An 18,046-nucleotide genomic window follows, 5' to 3' on the forward strand; every position below is an offset into this window, starting at 1 on the left:
GCCACCCTGTGTTCTGTCATAATTTAGATTGTAGGCCCTTCCGATTAGGAACCGTTTCTTGCGTGCTTATTGTACAACACTGCATATGATAGCGCTGCAGAAATAATAAACAGTAATACTAGCAATAGAGGAGAACCAGGAACGAGGAAAATGCAAAGATAGGTTATGTTCTACGTTTCTTTAATTAGAATCTACAGAAATATTGGAAACGTTTTGTCTGCTCTCAGGAATGTTTAAACGCAGACTAGCTTAACAACAGAGGATGTCTGGGTGTACACAAACAGCGACTTTGAAATGCTGGCCGGCTCTATTCCACTCTTGCTAGGCGTACATCCGGTTTAGTTCCGGCCAGCAGGCGAGTCTCTCACTTCTTCCTGTGACAGCGTGTGGGTGGGTGATTGTGCCTCGGCGCAGGACCGAAACGGAACGTCAGCTCCGGGCGCGAGTTTCTGGCCGAGGCTTCGTGCGAGCTGCTCGATCCTTTCCATGGCGGTGACCGGGGCGCGCGGTTTTCGCCTCTGTCGGGGACTTGGGAGCAGTGAGTGTTGTGCTCATCAGCGTCGGGTCCACGGGAGAGACTGGCCTCGGCCCAGGATGTCACTGGACTAACTCCACCTCCCTCCGGTCCAGGGAGAGAGTGGGAAGAGCTAGGGTTGCACACTGGATCCAGATTCGTCTGACAGGGTCGATCCATTCCAGTCTTGGGTTTACCCTCATGGCATGCAGGGACATGTAGTCTGCTTTTCATAGGGCATACAATGGGGAAGTCAGCAACACAAGTCTCTTCAATGGGGTATACACAGGACTGGATCAACCCTGTTGGGCGAATCGATCCAGTTGGCCACCCTAGAAAGAACGTCTCCACTCTGTGGTATCACTAGGGCTGCTCAACCCCCTTCTGAAAGAACACATTGTTCCGGGGATATCACCAGGGCTATTTCTTCCTCTCTTTTGGGGGGGAGCAGCCCTAGCATGAGGGCATCACGAGGACTACATTCTCTTCCTTTTGACAGAACAACCTGGGGTATCGCCATGACTAACCCCTCTCTTCCTTTGAAAGAGCATTGCCACCAAGGGGTTTCACCAGGGCTACTTTTTTTTTTTTTTTTTTCCTTTTGAGAGAATGTTCCCTTTCTAGGGTATCACCAAGGCTATTCTTTCTCCCCCTTTTGAGTGTGATCCCTTTGTTGGGGTACCTGATTTCTGCATCTGTGCAGGCTTCCTCATTGTACTGGTGTCCAGTGTAGAACTAACAGTGGGAGATGGGGAAAGTTACTGAGGAGGCTGTACAGTGTTTTTGCTAGTATTCTCCCTTCTTTGTCTCCAGGGTAAGTAAGCTGTGTTTGCTATTTCAGGGCTGCTCAGCACATCTTTGGCGCCCAGTCCAAGGAATACAGAGCTGCGCAGTAGCCTCTTCCTAAGGGAAAAGGAGCGACAGCAATCCTTGTTCCCTCGCATTGAGAAGATTGAGGTCACATACATGGGCAAATCGAATCCTGGCACCATCTTTGTAATGAATAAGGGCTTGTCCACACCTTATAACTGTGCAATGCGTAAGTAAGGGCATTTGGAAATCCACATGGTATTGGATTTCATGTAAATAACCAGTACTATTTATAAATGTGTAAGGAGTTAATGGAATTTGTGCCCCCTCCCCGGACAATATTGCCTGTACCTAAGCTCTGTTTTCATGCTCATAGAACATCTCTAGGCCTTAGGATGGAGAGTGATGCTTGTTACCCTTCTGAGCATTCAAAGTTAATGTTGCATGTTGTCCCTTTTTTTTTTTAAGAATGATTTTCTTACGATTATGTTATAATCTTACATACAAACAATATATCACACAATGCAAAAGAAAAAATCACAACCCCATGTGTGGGATATGAAACCAAAAAGGAGTGGGGTAGGGACACAAAGTCAAACTACTGTGAGGACAATCAATTTATTAAAACATCATATATTAACATAATACATATATCATGTACATAAAATGAGGCAAATTGGATCCAGATCTGTCTGACAGGGTCGATCCATTCCAGTTTGGAGTCTCTCTTTGCTGATAATTAAGATAAGTGTTCAAGGGCGCATGATATTACTATTTATAAAATGAATGAATAAGTTGTGACCGATGAGGAGGTTCGCTACAGTATACTCGAATCTTACATGAAATAGAAAATTTGAGTGTAGCCCTGAGGTCATGATTGAAGAATATAAGAAAACTGCAAGATTTAAATAAATCAAGTTTCAAGTTTATTAAAAATTTGATTAATCGCTTAATCCACATTCTAAGCGATGTACATGTTACTAAAATTACAATAAAAGGGGAATAAAACTGAACATATTATTGACCAAAAAAAAAAAAATACTATTGACAAAAACGAATAAAAAAAAAACAAAACAAAACATGATACATGAGGAAAAGCGTGGGTAAAAGTTACAATATATTTTAAAGATAGAAGAACAAGTAGGGAAAATACATAAGGAAAGGAAAAGGCTGAATATTTCAGTAAAAGATTAGAGGTAAAAGAATTATTATTAATTTGAGTAGAAATGATTAAGTAGAAAAGGCATCTTTAAAGAGAAAACTCTTCAGCTTACCTTTGAATTTTTCTATGTTTGTTTCTTCCCTTAGATAGATAGGGAGAGAATTCCAGATTTGGGGTGCTGAAACAGAAAAGATAACTTGTCGTCGAGTATTTATGAATTTAAGAGAGGGGACCGATAGCAGATGTTGTTCTGTAGATCTTAATATTCGATTAGTAGTATATGGAATCAAATATTTATGAATGAATGCTGGGGTTTTGAAAAGAAGAGTTTTATATGTAAGCAGGCATATTTTATAAGTTACACGATGTGTGACTGGTAGCCAATGGGCTTCCCTAAGAAGAGGTGTCACATGGTCGAATTTCCTTGCTTTAGTAATCAATTTTATAGATGTGTTTTGAATAATCTGAAGGCGTTTAAGTTCCTTTTGAGCAATACCATTATATAGAGAGTTACAATAGTCTATCTTAGATAAAACGAAAGAATGGATAAGAATTTTAAGAGACTTTTTTTCACAAAGAAATTGAGAAATAGAACGAATTTGTCTGAGCCTAAAAAAAGATAACTTGACAACACTGCTGATATGATCATGAAAAGTGAGTTTATTATCAAATATAATGAAGTTATGTATTGAAGTGTAGTAGAAGTTTGGAGCAAACCTGGAAAATTTTTGCAATCTAATCTAGGAGTGTTGCTATTTTTGGGGACATAAAATGAGGCAGGCATAAAATAATCTTTTTTAAACCGAACTGGACCCCTGTTAAGTTTAAAAAGGATTATTTTATGCCTGCCTCATTTTATGATATATGTATTATGTTAATATATGATGTTTTAATAAATTGATTGTCCTCACAGTTTGACTTTATGTCCCTTCCCCACTCTTTTTTGGTTTCATATTCTTACATACAACAGCAGTCTGCTGAATAAAAACAATGTCTATAAAATGTTTATGTGCATGAAATATGGTACGTTACTTTATGTTAAGCCTACTTTAGACAAGTATAAAAGTCGCCTTTTCCTGATCATGACAGGAATAGTTGGTGTTCAACTGATCACACATAATTGGAAGAACCATGACAGGATTAATTATACTTTTTGGTGGGTAAATGTGTGTTCCACATATAAGTATGAAAGAATGATAGTGGAATGTTTGGGGCCTAGTAAGTCCTTTAATGATGTATGGAGTCCATTGACTACTTTTGTTGCATTATAGTAAAGGTCATGTTTCTTCCCTTTTCATTAGATTCTTTACACATCCAGGGAGGGTGGGTAGCTGGGGGAGGGAAATGTACGTTGAGGAGTTAAATTATTTAATTATAATATTGAAATCACATCATATGTATTATTGTATTAATAATTAAGATGAGGATGGGAGAAAATGATTGTTTAATGTAATAATTGTATAGTTATTAGTGTGTTCTATGCAGTATTTATGATTTACCAATTGTATTGCACTATCAAAGTTTGAAAATCAATAAAGATTTAAACGAATAAAAAAGAAATATGGCACTCTTAATACCCATTAGAAAACTGCTTAGTATTCATTCTTTCCAGTTGGTCTCTAATTTTTCCTTAGAAGAACTGGAAGCCGAGACAGTGTTGGAAAGCACTCATGACCCTATACACTTGTTTGTAGGATGTCAGCTTTGTGAAGCAGGGCTCAGGTCTTCAATACTACAAACACATGATCAGCCACATATTGCAGTCTAGACCAGAGTTGGCAACCTTTTTACCCCAAAGAGCCAATTTACCCAAAATGTTTGACCCAAGATTTACAAAAAGCCGCAAGTTGTAGCTTCTCTCCCCTCCAACCCTTTGCAGGTTTCTGCACCTCTCATCCTTCCCTCCCTGCCTATCCCCTCACCAGGACCCGACCCTTTAATCTCCCTCCCAACCCCATGATCTCCCCCCTAGGGCCTACCAATGTACTTGGTGGTCCAGCAAGGGTCTTTGTGGTCCTCTCACTCCTGCCTCCTTGCAGCTGCCTTCTAAAATAGCTGCTGCGGCCTCTTGCAGCTGCTTGCAACATTTCTGTAGTACCGCAAGCTGTCATGAGAGGTCACAGCAGCTATTTTAGAAGGCAGGAGTGAGAGGAGCGCTCCTGCCACAAACCCCTCCTCCCCCCCACCCCCCTCCGCTGGACCACCAGGTACCTCAGTAGGCCCGGTGGGGGGGAGATCATTGAGTTGGGAGGGAGATTAAAGGGTCACAGCCTGGAGAGCCACAGCCACATCCAAGAAGAGCTGCATGTGACTCATGAGCCGCAGGTTGCTGATCCCTGGTCTAGACCATATGTCTCTGGCTGTTCATATTTGGTGAACACTGATTTAGCCTATTGTTTTCTGTTTCTCACTCAGATCTCAGTGAATGGCATTGTCAGAATTCTGTCCTTGCTCTTGTGGATGGAGAAATTTGGGACATGTACAGACCTTTAACCAAATCTTGTGAAATCCAGTTCCTGACTTTCAAAGATGAGAATCCAGAGGAAGTGAATAAGGTACTTGATTGCTTTTTTGAGGATAGTATCACTGTCTTTCAAAGGATAGGAGCAGTATGTCCTTGCGTCCCCTTTAATATGCTTAGTCACAAAATTTCAGACTTATTACTATATTCTTCATTCAAAATTGGCTACTGTAGCCAATGAAAATATGCTTAAAAAGTGTGAGTATTTTCCTCTTTGGCAAGTTTATGTTCAAGTTCTCTTTTGGTCTGCTTTGTTGAATCTTTATATGTACCATGCCTGTGCTTATCCTCTGCTATTTTCTTCATTGTCATCCATTTTCCACCTTTTTTGAAAGACATCCTTTTAGGTTTAATAGTCTTTTATTGCACCATTTACTTATGTGACTCTCTTCTAGTCTTCTTCCTATTTTTTTTTGTTGTTGTTGTTGCATAGAATAGGGATTTACATCTGTTTGAAATGATGTGGGTTTGTTTGTTTTTTTTTGCCTGAAACAGGAATTTCATTTTCTGTTGTAAATTATGTTCCCTCTAAGCTAGTGTATCGCAAACTGTGTGCCGTGGCAGATTACAGATGTGCTGAGAGGCACCAGCTGACTGCTTACAGGACATGCCTCTCTGGCAAGAGGCACGTCTTGTAGTCGGTAAACCTACGCCTCTCCTCCTTGCCAGCACCTCTGCTCCTTCTCCTCACCTTTCCTTTTGCAGCCCCCCCCCCCACCCGGAGGTAATAGGAGGCTCATGGCCACGACTGGAGGACATCCATGCATGCGCAGATGTTGATGTGATGATATCACACATGCATGTGATATCATTGCGTCGACATCTCATTTCCAGGTGCTCTCCAGCCGCGGACCCGAGATTAGTGTGCCAGGGCTTAAAAAGTTTGCAACATATTGTTCTAAGCAGAGCATAGGAGCAATTGCTCATTTATTTTACATGGTTGTTACATGGTCACTTACAAAAAATACTGACCAGACTATCAAACCAAATTAAACTATAAAAATTAATTAAACAAAAGCCTTTTATTAAGCCACGTTAGGGTTTTATATTGCTAGCCGCTGTGGTAAAAGCTCTGACATACATAGGAATTCTATTTATGTCGGAGCTTTTACCACGGCAGCCAGCGATAAAAAACCCTAATGCAGCTTGATAAAAGGAGCCCTAAATCGATTACCAAATGTGATGTTTTTTTGTGCTATATACAGAAATGCATTGCTAATACTTGGCTTACAAATTGTTGGGTTTTAGATCTCATCAATCGCATGAAAAAAATTTGCAACCACCAGGCCACGCCTTAGATCAGGGGTGTCAAAATCCCTCCTTGAGAGCCGCAATCCAGTCGGGTTTTCAGGATTTCCCCAATGAATATGCATGAGATCTATTTGCATGCACTGCTTTCATTGTATGTTAATAGATCTCATGCATATTAATTGGGGAAATCCTGAAAACTCAACTGGATTGCGGCCCTCGAGGAGGGACTTTGACACCCCTGCCTTAGATGAAGCATTGGTTATAAACAGTCCACACTATTTCTAAGTAGTGTTTGTTCTTTCTTAAAGAGTGTGCACTATTAACGATATTGCTCATGCAATGAAAAAAGTGAAAAGAAAGAACAGAATTGAAAGTTGTGGAAATGCCACAGGAAATAAAACAAAAACGTTTGGGCTACTCACCCCTAGTTTAAACTGCATTTGGTCTGAGCTTCCAAGATGTTGTTTCTAAACAGTTTCTAGGATGTGTGCCAGTTTTTAATTGCTGCTTATTTTAGTGTGTTTTTCTGATTTCATCAGTTTGTCAGTCTTCCCTTCTTTATTTTTTTCTTCTTTATATGAGTTTCAGTAATTTACATAGGGGGAAATTCTATAAAAGGCACCTGAAGTTAGTTACCTAACTTAATTAGTAAATTGACTTCAATAATGAGCTTTCCAGTGGAATAGGCAAAACATTCTAGACAATAGGGTTATTTCCCCAGACTCGCATGCTGCAGAAGGAATCCACTCCGTATTTTTCACTCTTCCTCCAGTGTACTTCACAGATCAGTTTAGCGCCCTCTACAGTCTTTTCCTTTTGCACGCTTGACTGCATCTGTGTGTGTTCTGCTCTCCTCATTTTATTGTTTTAAATTCGACGTAGTTTCGTCTCTGTTATGGGTATTTTCGCGTTTCACACAGATTGGAGCTCTGCCTGCTTGAGAATTCCCAGACAGGCCAATCCCTTTTTGGGTACCTGTTAGCCAGTCTGCATAGTTTTCATTGGAGTTCAGGGCCGTCCCTGAAGTAGTCTCATTTTCTGTTAAGCAGGGGTCGTGCGCAGACTGTTAGGCACGCTTAGGGGGCACAGCGGTGTCCTGCAGCATGCCAGGTGCATTTTTGTGCCCCTGCCCATCCTGGTGCACAGGGGTGGAGGCATAGTCTGACAGTGGGGTTTGACCGGCAGCCAGAAGATCAGCTTTGAAAAAGAATTCCCAGCAGTGTGGCAGAGAATTCTTTGCCGCCTTTTAAATAGAGCTGGAAGCAGGTGCAGCCCAGTGTATAAGGTCCCAATGAGTAACTCTGAATTGACAGCCTGAGAGAGAGAAGTTGGAGAAAGTTTGAATCGAGGGGTTTTCTCTGTTTCTAAGTGTTTCCCCACCTCAAAAGTCCTAAAATCACAATTTTTCAAATTTGGGAAGTGTAAAAAAGAATCACATTTTTGGCACGAATTTGGTGCTGATAGCCATCTTGGATTTTTAGCAATCTTTTTTTTTTTTTTTTCTTCCTGCTTCTTCAAAACTTAGTTTTTTTGCCTTGAAAACGGCTGGGATGGCATCCTCAGGGTCTCCTCATGAGAATTCATGACCCAATATGTTTGCAAGCCCTTCTTGGATCTTTGCTGAAATTTTAGCACTGTATATAGAATCTGGGGGATAGGAGTCAATTAGCACCCCAGGCATTTCATTTTAGGCACCACAAAGGGGCACACTTGGCACCAATTCTGTAATGACTTAAAGGCACCTCTTAGATATTTTTTTATTGAGTTCAAAAATGTTTTATTAAATTTTTACATAACCACAACAGAACAAATGGTGCAGTACATGCACCATTGTACATGCACAATGTACATTACAGGTGAAGGCACCTCATAGATTTTTATAGAATGCTAAAACAAAGCTGCGGTAAAGGTTTGTACCGCGGCCTGGGGTGCTAAATACTTTCAAGCTGCTCCAACGCTCATATGAATTCTATGAGCATCAGAGCAGTGTTGGAGCATTTAGTGTTCCAGGCCGTTGTAGAAACCTCTATTGTGTTTTAGTAAAAAGAGGGGGGTAAGTTATTTTTCTATGTAGCAAGATTGATAGAGTCTCTATATCTGAGTATGAGGGTAGAGAAAATTCTAAGCTATGTCACTACCTAAATTCAAAATGGAGAAGTTTCAGTTTATACTCAAGTAGAATTTGACAAACTATGATTTATTCTAGGCCTATTGGCGTTCCTGTGCCATGCTACTGGGCTGTGTGTTAGAGCAGGCTTTCAAAGATGAGTACACTGTGGAGTTAGTGCGAGCGCCAGAGATACCAGGTATGGACAATATGAACCCTAGTAAATAATACCAGCTTTTTTCTCAGGCTATTGCTGTGTTTATGGCTTTCACAATAACAGGGAGCCAGGCATTTGCTTCTGTTTTATTCTTATCATCAAGAAGTGATTTTTGTACCTGGAAAATGTAACTGGATGATGATCAGGTGTGTTATCTCCTGTTTGTGCATAAAAAAAGCAGTTAACAGAATTTGTGAAGGTTTGAGATATTTTAACCAAATGGGTGGAAGCCAAACTATGTGAGCTAAACTCTGTGCATTGGAATTAGGAGCCCTGAGGTATGAAAACATAGGCTCTCAAGATGTAAAAACAAAACAACACATTATGAATAATATTTTCATTGCAGTCACTATATTTTTGTTTGTGTGTAAAAACATCTGTCATTTCCTTCCCTTTTATGTTCAAGAACAGGTTCATTAGATTATGACTGAGGTTTGAGGTGCTGCACTGGGAGGGAGGGGAAGTAGGCAGGATAGGCCTGATATTTTATTCTGTTCAGTGGTAGGAACAGGGTTGAATGTTTGCAGTTTTGTAAACAACTGCCATCCGTCCTTTTCCTGGTGAGCAGAGAGGTGATAGAGATGAAAAGGCAGATAAAGGAAGCACAATCAAATGGTACTGTAGGCCATAGGCCAGGCAAGTTGCTTCTAGCATTCTTTGTAGACAAGCAGGGGAAATAGTGCCTTTGTTTTCTCTTGAGCATGTACAGATATTCCTGCTCTGAACCAGATTCCTTTTTCCTTTGATCTAGTTGTTCTTTGCTTCTCAACAGTTATGGTTCTCCTCCTCTGAGCAAATCAAGCTCTCTAGATAACTTTCTAACACTAAAAAGAAAATAAAAATTTAAAAAAGCACATAGAAGTAAAGGTTATCACATCCTTTAATACGTCTGCTGCGGAATTTAAAAGAAAAAAAAAAAGAGAGACAGAGAGAAAAGAACTTCCATTCCTCATATGGTCATGACAGCTCTCTTCCTTTCAGGCCTGGTTTCAGTACTACCATGTAGTATCAGAAAGGACTCGGTGTTTCAAACAGTGCTTCCCAGTTGACTGGATGCAGTCTCCATTTCAATGGCAGTAACAATCAAGGTAGCACATGGCCAGCAGCCTATAGACCACTGCTTTACCCCAGTATTGGCCAAATACACCACTGGGCCTAATATTGCCTCAGAGAGAGAATTGCATCATCTAGAAGGCGGCTCTAGCCATGATGATCAAACTCTGTTCAACAGGCTCGAACACGAACAGCAACAGCTTGGTGCAGCCATAAGGTATCACAGACTCAAACAAACCATGGGACTGTTTTCTTCTCACAAGGAGCTTTGAGCAAAGGCAGAAATATGCATTTAAATAAAATGAAATAAAAATAAAAATCTAGCACAGTAGGTCCCGTTCAGGGAAGTTCCTCCCTCCTCAAGATCCTCCTCAAGATCAGAAGTTCCTCCTGAGATCAAAATAGCCACTTTCCCCAGATCATCAGGATTTGGAAGGCCCTCCTTCTAAGCCACTGTTCCCGTCTGAGCCTGAGGGATCTCCTGCCCCAAACCTTGATTTGGACACTCGTAGTGCACTGCTGCATCTGTTGCAGCAGTTTTAGTACACTTCCAGCATTCTACAATATGCATAACTTGCTCCTCCTCGGGCCATCAAGGGTCCCTGCACAACAGGCTTAGCTCCTCTTCCCACTATCTTTATGGAGGACTGGCTGTCACTATCTTCATGGAGGATTCCTCCTTGCACCATTGATTTTTAGGGCCTCCAGTTGGGATGGACTCGAGGATGACATTGTCTTTGTTCCTGCTAGTCCTGCTTTGCCTTCACCAGAGCATACAGAGGACTACTCCTATCCTTGTTTCCTGCAGAAGATCTCTAAAGTACTAGAAATTGGTTCCAAACAGATCCAAACAGATCCCAAGCAATAAGTCCTCCAGACCGGCACAAATGGATGGGTTTACGCTCCTCTGCCAGCAGGTGGAGACTGAGAACACATTGACTTTTGGCAGTGCAATTTTTAAGTTATTTTTTAATCATTATACACACAAATCCAATCAGGAACTTCAATTTAAAATCTGACACAATTTAGCATCTTTACATAGGCCACGTCTAGATCCCTTAAGCTCAAGTACAAAGTATATCAAGCCCCAGGACCAAGCTTAACAGTCACACCACTGAGTCATTTCTGAGGCAGTAGTAAAGAAGTTCATATCCTCCAGATCATATGCTAGTGTGCATCCTGCAAAGGATCAAAGTAGACACGATGGTCTACCAAGCCACTATTAGAGTCTTAAAAATGTAGTATCTGAAAAATTGTAGCATATCAGCTGCAGAACCTTCATTACTATCGCTCTCTGCTTCTGCATATTTAGGGGATTCTTGACTTCAGTTTCCAGTGATGAATAAGACAAGTTTTTTCAACTCCATCTCTTTGGAGTAAGAGCCATGTACCACCTCATCCACTCCACCTGTCATACCTATGACATAACTTCTTGAACCATTGTGGTGGCCATCTGTCTTGCATGACTGACTTGCTGATTTGCTTTGCATGGGCAACAATCCCCTTGGGGAAAAGTGAATGATACAGTCTCCCAAATCTAAGGACAACTCTTCTACTCTGCAGGAAATGTTTTCATAACTAGCCAAACAGTCTGCTTAGTCTAAAGACTTGCACAGTCTGCCTACAAGAGGCTCTGCCATAGCAGTTCTTTCTTAAGAATGGTTCTTGGGTTATTTCCAATTGCTTTCCCAATGCCAACTTGCCCAAACCAGCACACAAAGGCAGGCCTCCCCATGAATGCAAACAACCAGCTACCCTCAAATCTAATCCCAATTTTTGAAACTTGTCAGTGGAGGAAAGCTCTTCCACTTCAGGGAAGCCTGGCCTGCAGTCACCATGGATCAGTTGATCCTCAGCCTTGTCAGGCAGGGATGCAAACTAAATTTTCTGCACAGACCTCGTATCTCCAAATTTAAGTTTGTCTCGACAATTCCTCATCATGTATCCATTCTAGCTGTGGAGCTTGCCCTGGTTTGCAACAGAGCAGTTGAGGAAGTTCCTGTCCCTCTCAAATCAGCAGAAGATTCTGTTTTAGGTTTTTCTGAGTTGAAAATAATCAGAATGTCTCAGACCCATTCTTGATGTTCGCAAACTAAATCTCTTTCTCAAGAGAGAAGTCGAAATGAATTCCCTTTCCCCAATACTGCTCATTGGTCACAACAGCTGGTTGGCCTCTCTATCGCACTTATGCCAAAACCCACATTCCAATAAACCCCTGACAGTGATAGTTCTCAACCATCCTTACTAATTCTAGATGTTTCCCTTTGACCTCTCATCAGCACCTTGAATATTCACAAAATGCTTGGCATCAGTGGCTGCACATCTCTGAAAGGTTAGACACTTTAGGAGAAATTCTATATAGGGTATCAAAAAAATCAGTGTGGGAAAAAAACCTTTTTAGCACTATTCTATAAACCATGCCTGAAGTTAGATGTAGTTTATAGAATAGGGCTTAAAGCTGGGACCTGTAACTAAATTTAGGCATGACCATTTACAGCAATTAAAACCTGATGTAAATATTGTATAACAGTGCTTGCAAATTGTCAGAATGCCCATGACCATCCCATAGGCATGCCCCCTTGGTTCCACACACTAGAATTTACGTGTATCTCTTTATAGAGTACGTCTAAAAAGGTGCATGTGTAAATTCTAATTAGTGCCAGATATTTGGTTGTCGGTGGTTTTATCGGTGCTGATTGGCTCATTAATTAAGTTGCATGTGCAAATTTGTCTGTGCAATTTGAAGCACCATGTATAGAATCTGGGGGTTTATGTATTCATACCTCAGTGATCGCTGAAAGGCGTATGCAGCAAGTGCTGCTTACACTGCAGGCCACTATAAAAGTCCTGTGACCTACAGAAAGTTCACACCAACACACCCTACTCTTCGCAAGGGCTGCAGACCACACATAATATTCTACATCTTCTGAGACATAGAAACATAGAAACATGGTGGCAGATTAAGGCCAAATGACCCATCCAGTCTGCCCTGCAGCATCCACTATTTCCTCCTCTCCCTTAAAAATCCCATGTCACTGTCCATGTTATTCCTCTTGCCATGCTGTACATGAGGCCACTACAGTGACACTACTGCTGCTATTTATTACTACTATTTTTTCTATAGTGCTGAAAGGTATATGCAACGCTATACATTTTAAAATATAATAGACTGTCCCTGCTTTGCAGAATTTGCAATCTAATCTGGACAGACAGACAGGACATATAGGGGTTGAGGAATTTCTTGCAGAGAGAATGAAAGGATGGACATGGGTGTCTTACAGGGAGTTAGGAGTTGAATGCAGCTTGTAAAAGTGGGCTTTTAGCTTGGATTTGAATACTGTTAGAGGCGGAGCCTGATGTAATGACTCAGGCAGTCTATTTCAGGCATATGGTGCAGCAAGATAGAAGGGACGGAGTCTGGAGTTGACAATGGAGGAGAAGAGTACGATAACCGGAGTTTATGGGGTGGGGGAGCATAAGGGAAGATAAGGGAGGAGAAATACTGAGGGGTTGCAGAGTAAAATGGATGTGGAGCCAGTGGAGTGACTTGAGAAGGGGTATTGTGGATATGGCGGCTCTCATGGATTATGAGTTGTTTCAGCATAACTTTGAATGGATTGAATGGGAAAGAGATGGTTGAGCGGAAGACCTAAGAGAAGCAAGTTGCAGTAATCTTAAGCGAGAGGCGATCAGGGTGTGGATAAGGTTTTTTGGTAGTATGCTGGGAAAGAAGAGGTCAGATTTTGGCAATATTATAGAGGAAGAAGTGACAGGCTTTAGCAGTTTGTTGGATTTGAGCGGAGAAGGAGAGAGAGGAGATGACCCCAGGGTTACGAGCTGACAAGACAGGGAGGAGGAGCATGTTTTCCACAGAAATACAGAATGGAGATGGGTTTAGGTGGAAAGATAAGGAGCTCATTCTTAGCCATACTTACTTTTAAATGCTGGTGAGATATCCAGGCGGCAATGTCAGACAGGCAGGCTGATACTCGGACTTGGATTCCTGTAGAGATATCTGATGTGGCAAGGTAGATTTGGGCATCATCAGTAAGGTGATACTGAAAACCATGGGAGGAGATCAGTGCTTCGAGGGAGTGGGTATAAATTGAAAAAAGGAGAGGTCCCAGGACAGGTTCTTGAGGTTCACTGATTGCTAGTGGGAGAGCAGTGGAGGAGGATCCCCCATTACATAGACTAAAAGTGCGATGGGAGAGAGTGGAAGAAAACCAGGAGAGAATAAAACCCTGGAATCCCAGTGAGGACAGCGTATCAAGAAGTAGATGGTGTTCAACAATGTCAAAAGCAGCAGACAGATCATGGATGAGAGAATATGAGTAGAGTCCTTTGGATTTGGCCAAGAACAGGGCATTGGATACTTTAGCAAGGGCCATTTCCATGGAATGCAGTAGGCGAAAGCCAGACTGAAGTGGGTCAAGAATAACTTAAGATGAAAGAAAGACCAGGCAATGGCAGTGAACAAGCAAGTTCAAGTAGCTTGGCTAAGAAGGGAAGGAGGGAACTGGGGTGATAGTTGAAGGGGCATGTGGGGGTCTAGTGAGGATGTTTTGAGGAGAGGTATAACTGCAGCATGTTTGAAAACATCGAGAATAGTTGCAGTAGAGAGTGTGAGCTAGGATTGTAATGATGTAATGTCTTGGTTTTATAAGAATATCTAATATTTATTATGTAAGACTGTTCTTTGATTGCTGATGAATCTTTTATTTTTGGCTGGTGTGGTTTGCAGTCATCTCTGGAGCTTTTTGCTATGATGTCATTCTGGACAAAAAACTTGAAGGCTGGTCACCATCCACGGTAAGAGTAAACCCTAACTCCTGTTATCACATGCTCCTTCCTGAAAAGCACAGACGTGCTGCAATTAAGAAGTACTGTAAAAACGTGGGGAGTATAAAAAAAAGCATGCTTCACTGCATGTCTACACTGATCATAAATAGGCTGGGAAAAGGGATGTGGGGTTTTTGACTAGTATTTAACGCTTTGTGAGGAGGGCTTTTTTTTTTTTTGTTTGAGGATGTCCATCAGAGCTGTTAAAACTAATAGAACTGACAGGACTCTGAGGCTTTTTCCTCCTCACAGAGGCACATATATAAATATACGAGCCCACCGGGACAGAGAGGGAAAAATGCTTGTAAAATGTTCTGAGCTCCCTTGGGAGAGTGGTATAACACACACGCACACTCACTCACTCACTTACACACTCGCTCACACACTCCATATTTATTTGTGAGTCTCTACTATCCCGCCTCCCTCACACCCCCTGAACTCCTCCACAGCTTACCTTTAAGGCCCTGGTGGTTTAGCAGTGAAATGGGGCAGGAGAAATCTTCCTACGCTCTTGTCCCATGCAGATCTGCTATAAAAAAAATGGCTGCCTGAAGTTCCCTTGTTGGTCTCATGAGTTTCTGTGGTCTCGCAAGACTGACACAGGAACTTGAGGCAGCCATTTTTTATAGTGAATCTGCATGGGGCTGGAGCATAGGAAGATTACTCCTGCCCGGCTTTAAAGATACCGGTAAGTTGTGAAGGGGACCGTGAGGGTGTCAGTGTGGGGGTTCTAAAGTTATTCACAATTTTTTTAAATATTTGTGAGGGAGCTTTGCCCCTAACCCCTGCAAATATGAAGGGAGACCTGTAATATACATATATAATATGCCTAGACTGCTTGTATGGTGATTTTTTGTTTAGTGTTTCTGCCTAGTGCCCCAGGTGATATAGGAAGATATTGGTTTGGTCCAGAAGCCCTGAACAATCTTTCTATGTAGACCCTGTGCACTAGAGAACTCTGAGTAGGAAATCTCATAATTTTAATATATCCCTGTGTGTGCAGTATACACATTCCTATGTGCAGAAAGATTGAATCTATCAACATAGAAACTGATTGGTTGCCACACTGAGCAAGGAAGGGATTCTTCAGTTCTTCAGGGATAATTCTGTATAGTAGGTACTAACATGCTTGAATAAATGTTTAAAGTACTAGAATATTCGTGTATGTGCCACAAGCATGCATGTATGCATGTCAGATACGGAGAAATTATTTCATACCTGCTAATTTTCTTTCTTTTAGTCCTTCCAGACGGGCACAGAATGGATGTTTATGCTCCTCTGCTCGCAGGTGGAGACTGAGAACACATTGACTTTTGGCAGTAGTACAAGTGAGCTGTGCAGTCCCATTTACAGTCAGTCTGTTCTCAGTCTCCAGCAGGTGCAATCTTTCCTTTGGTTAGTTAGGGCCTGTTGGATTTGATTAGTGTCCCCACTCAATCTACTATTGTGAAACTCACTATCCACCTATTGTAATGCGCTGTCGCACAAATCTCAAATGCACTCTTATAAAACAATTCTTAGAGATTAACCGGGATCTCAAGTGCTCACAGCCATAGTATTGAGGTATTTTTCAAAGTCAATGGCCGATACCGTGAGCTATCATTGAACCCTTATGTATTCCCTATATTCTCTATATTTGTATTATGTGCATTTTACTTAACCCTTTCAAATTTTCCTTTTTTCTGTTAACTTTCAAATCTTTCTTTTTTTCTGTTATAAAATATATAAATATATAAATTTTTTGCTTTGCTGTTCCATATAGTGTAGGATCACTTATCTTTTTTTTTTTTTCTTTGTATTTCTCCTGATGTTTATTTCACTTCAATATTTTGTTCTCACTTCCTTTACTTCAATGTTCTACGGAAGATCTCCGTTTCGCACCCAAACTTTACCACGGGGCTTCGTCAGGAAAGCGACGACTTTCACTACAGAAAAAGCAAATTCCGTTAGTATTCTCTTTAAAACGGGGTTCAACCTTAGCCCCCACCTCTTTATTTCTTTGCGCTAAACTAAGTAATATGGTGATAGCTATTGGGAACGATTTTTCTCTACTACATCTTATAGGTTATATGTTCTTCTCTACATTATATTCTAAACTTACTTATATGTTATATTGCAAAACAAACTGTTTTTCAAAAGCAAAACTCTACTCTTCCGTTTTGCACAAATCCCTACTACACCTCTTTCGGATCAAAGTGGTTTTTTCCACCTACCTCGCTTTTATTCATAACACGAAGTTATTTCAAATAGAAGTCTCAAAACAATTCTGAGAGACTTATTCCTTGTCTGCGTGACCAGCTACTAAGGACCGGAGAATGAACAGGGCTCTAACTCTTTCCCTATTTAAAGCCTGACATTGGCGTCTAACGACACATCCGGTAAAACCGGTGCAGCCACGGCCCCACTCAGTCTCCGCCCCCTAAAACTTACGTCCTATCATCTACTAACCTGCCTTAACTACTTAACCTGCCTTAAGATTTGATTAGTGGCCATAGTGTCCCTGTTTTGGTTTCCGGACAGATCTTGGGGAACCCTTTCGGGGGTTCGTCCGACCTTGGGGGTGCCACACTCGAGTGATCGAGTCCCTCCCCCCATTTCCCCCACCTCCCCAAAATATGGTATGCTAGTATTCTAAAAGGGAAAGCAGGTGTCTACTTTCCTCTAAAGAATATGTGCCAATCAGACATCCAGCTATAGCGTAACCACAATGTATATTGATGTGGATTGAGTTCTTGCTGCTTTATCTGGTGATGGGGAAGGGTTAAAGCTAAGTGACGTTCCGTTGAAAATATATAGAAAATTTTAAGAAAAAACAACTTAAAAAACAAAGAGAAAAATTGAAAATGAGCACATTATAAATAATTAATAAAGGCTGGACCAACAAAGATTAAAATGATCGGTGTTTTATACCCGACGGTGGTTTGAAGGTCCATACATTTCAGAAAAATTATTAGAAGAGTGTCTTTCAGAATATCTATTGTTAGTCCTTAATGTGAAATCAACTAAGACAAATATAGTACATGCATATAACAAGGCACTACAAGGAGAGAAGCCTGATTAGGACTATATAAGGACACTGTTGAGGAAGGGGAATATAAGCTTATCGTAGTGAACAGGGGGGATATGGAGTTGATCATAATTTGTTTATGTTTTAAGGAGAACCTTCATTCTTTTACCAAAGATGTTCTGAATCTCATTCACAAGGACCTGCCATTTGAACCTTTGGAAGTAGAAGCTAAAGTGGCAATGGATATATTTCAGCACAATAAGTAAGTGTTCTTGATAATGCAACGTTGAGAAAAAGTTTGTGAACCCATGTATAACAAAGAGAATTACAAGTTCTTACCATGATACCTGCGTTTCTTTCTTTTGCCATAAAAAGGTATAAATCTGTGTTTTTTGAGATCAAATAAGATTCAAAATAGGAAAATTCAGAATCAGTGTGTTTCCTTAGCACAATTAATTGGCTAATTAGAATCAGAATTTTAGACATGAGGAGTAAATCCCTGCACCTAAATAAGGCGTGGATCTCCCATCTTCTGTAACACTGTATACAAACCTTAGAAGTG

General features: G+C 41.0%; 1 protein-coding gene across 2 annotated transcripts in view; it reads left to right on the top strand.

The window, feature by feature from the left end:
- The first annotated feature begins 370 nt into the window (after positions 1 to 370).
- MRPL39 (mitochondrial ribosomal protein L39) overlaps positions 371 to 18,046 on the top strand; it is a 29,600-nt gene continuing 11,924 nt past the window's right edge. Inside the window, exons 1-6 of one of the 2 annotated variants that reach the window (XM_033943244.1) lie at positions 371 to 538; positions 1,356 to 1,553; positions 4,902 to 5,041; positions 8,465 to 8,564; positions 14,380 to 14,447; positions 17,634 to 17,746. In XM_033943244.1, coding sequence (XP_033799135.1) covers positions 487 to 538; positions 1,356 to 1,553; positions 4,902 to 5,041; positions 8,465 to 8,564; positions 14,380 to 14,447; positions 17,634 to 17,746 — 671 coding nt within the window. In that variant the 5' untranslated portion in view covers positions 371 to 486. Of the gene's footprint in view, positions 539 to 957; positions 1,025 to 1,355; positions 1,554 to 4,901; positions 5,042 to 8,464; positions 8,565 to 14,379; positions 14,448 to 17,633; positions 17,747 to 18,046 lie in introns of those variants that run through there. The other variant, XM_033943246.1, reaches the window with a different exon arrangement.

This window comes from Geotrypetes seraphini, chromosome 4, assembly GCF_902459505.1.
Source record: "Geotrypetes seraphini chromosome 4, aGeoSer1.1, whole genome shotgun sequence".
NCBI classification, from domain to species: Eukaryota; Metazoa; Chordata; class Amphibia; order Gymnophiona; family Dermophiidae; genus Geotrypetes; species Geotrypetes seraphini.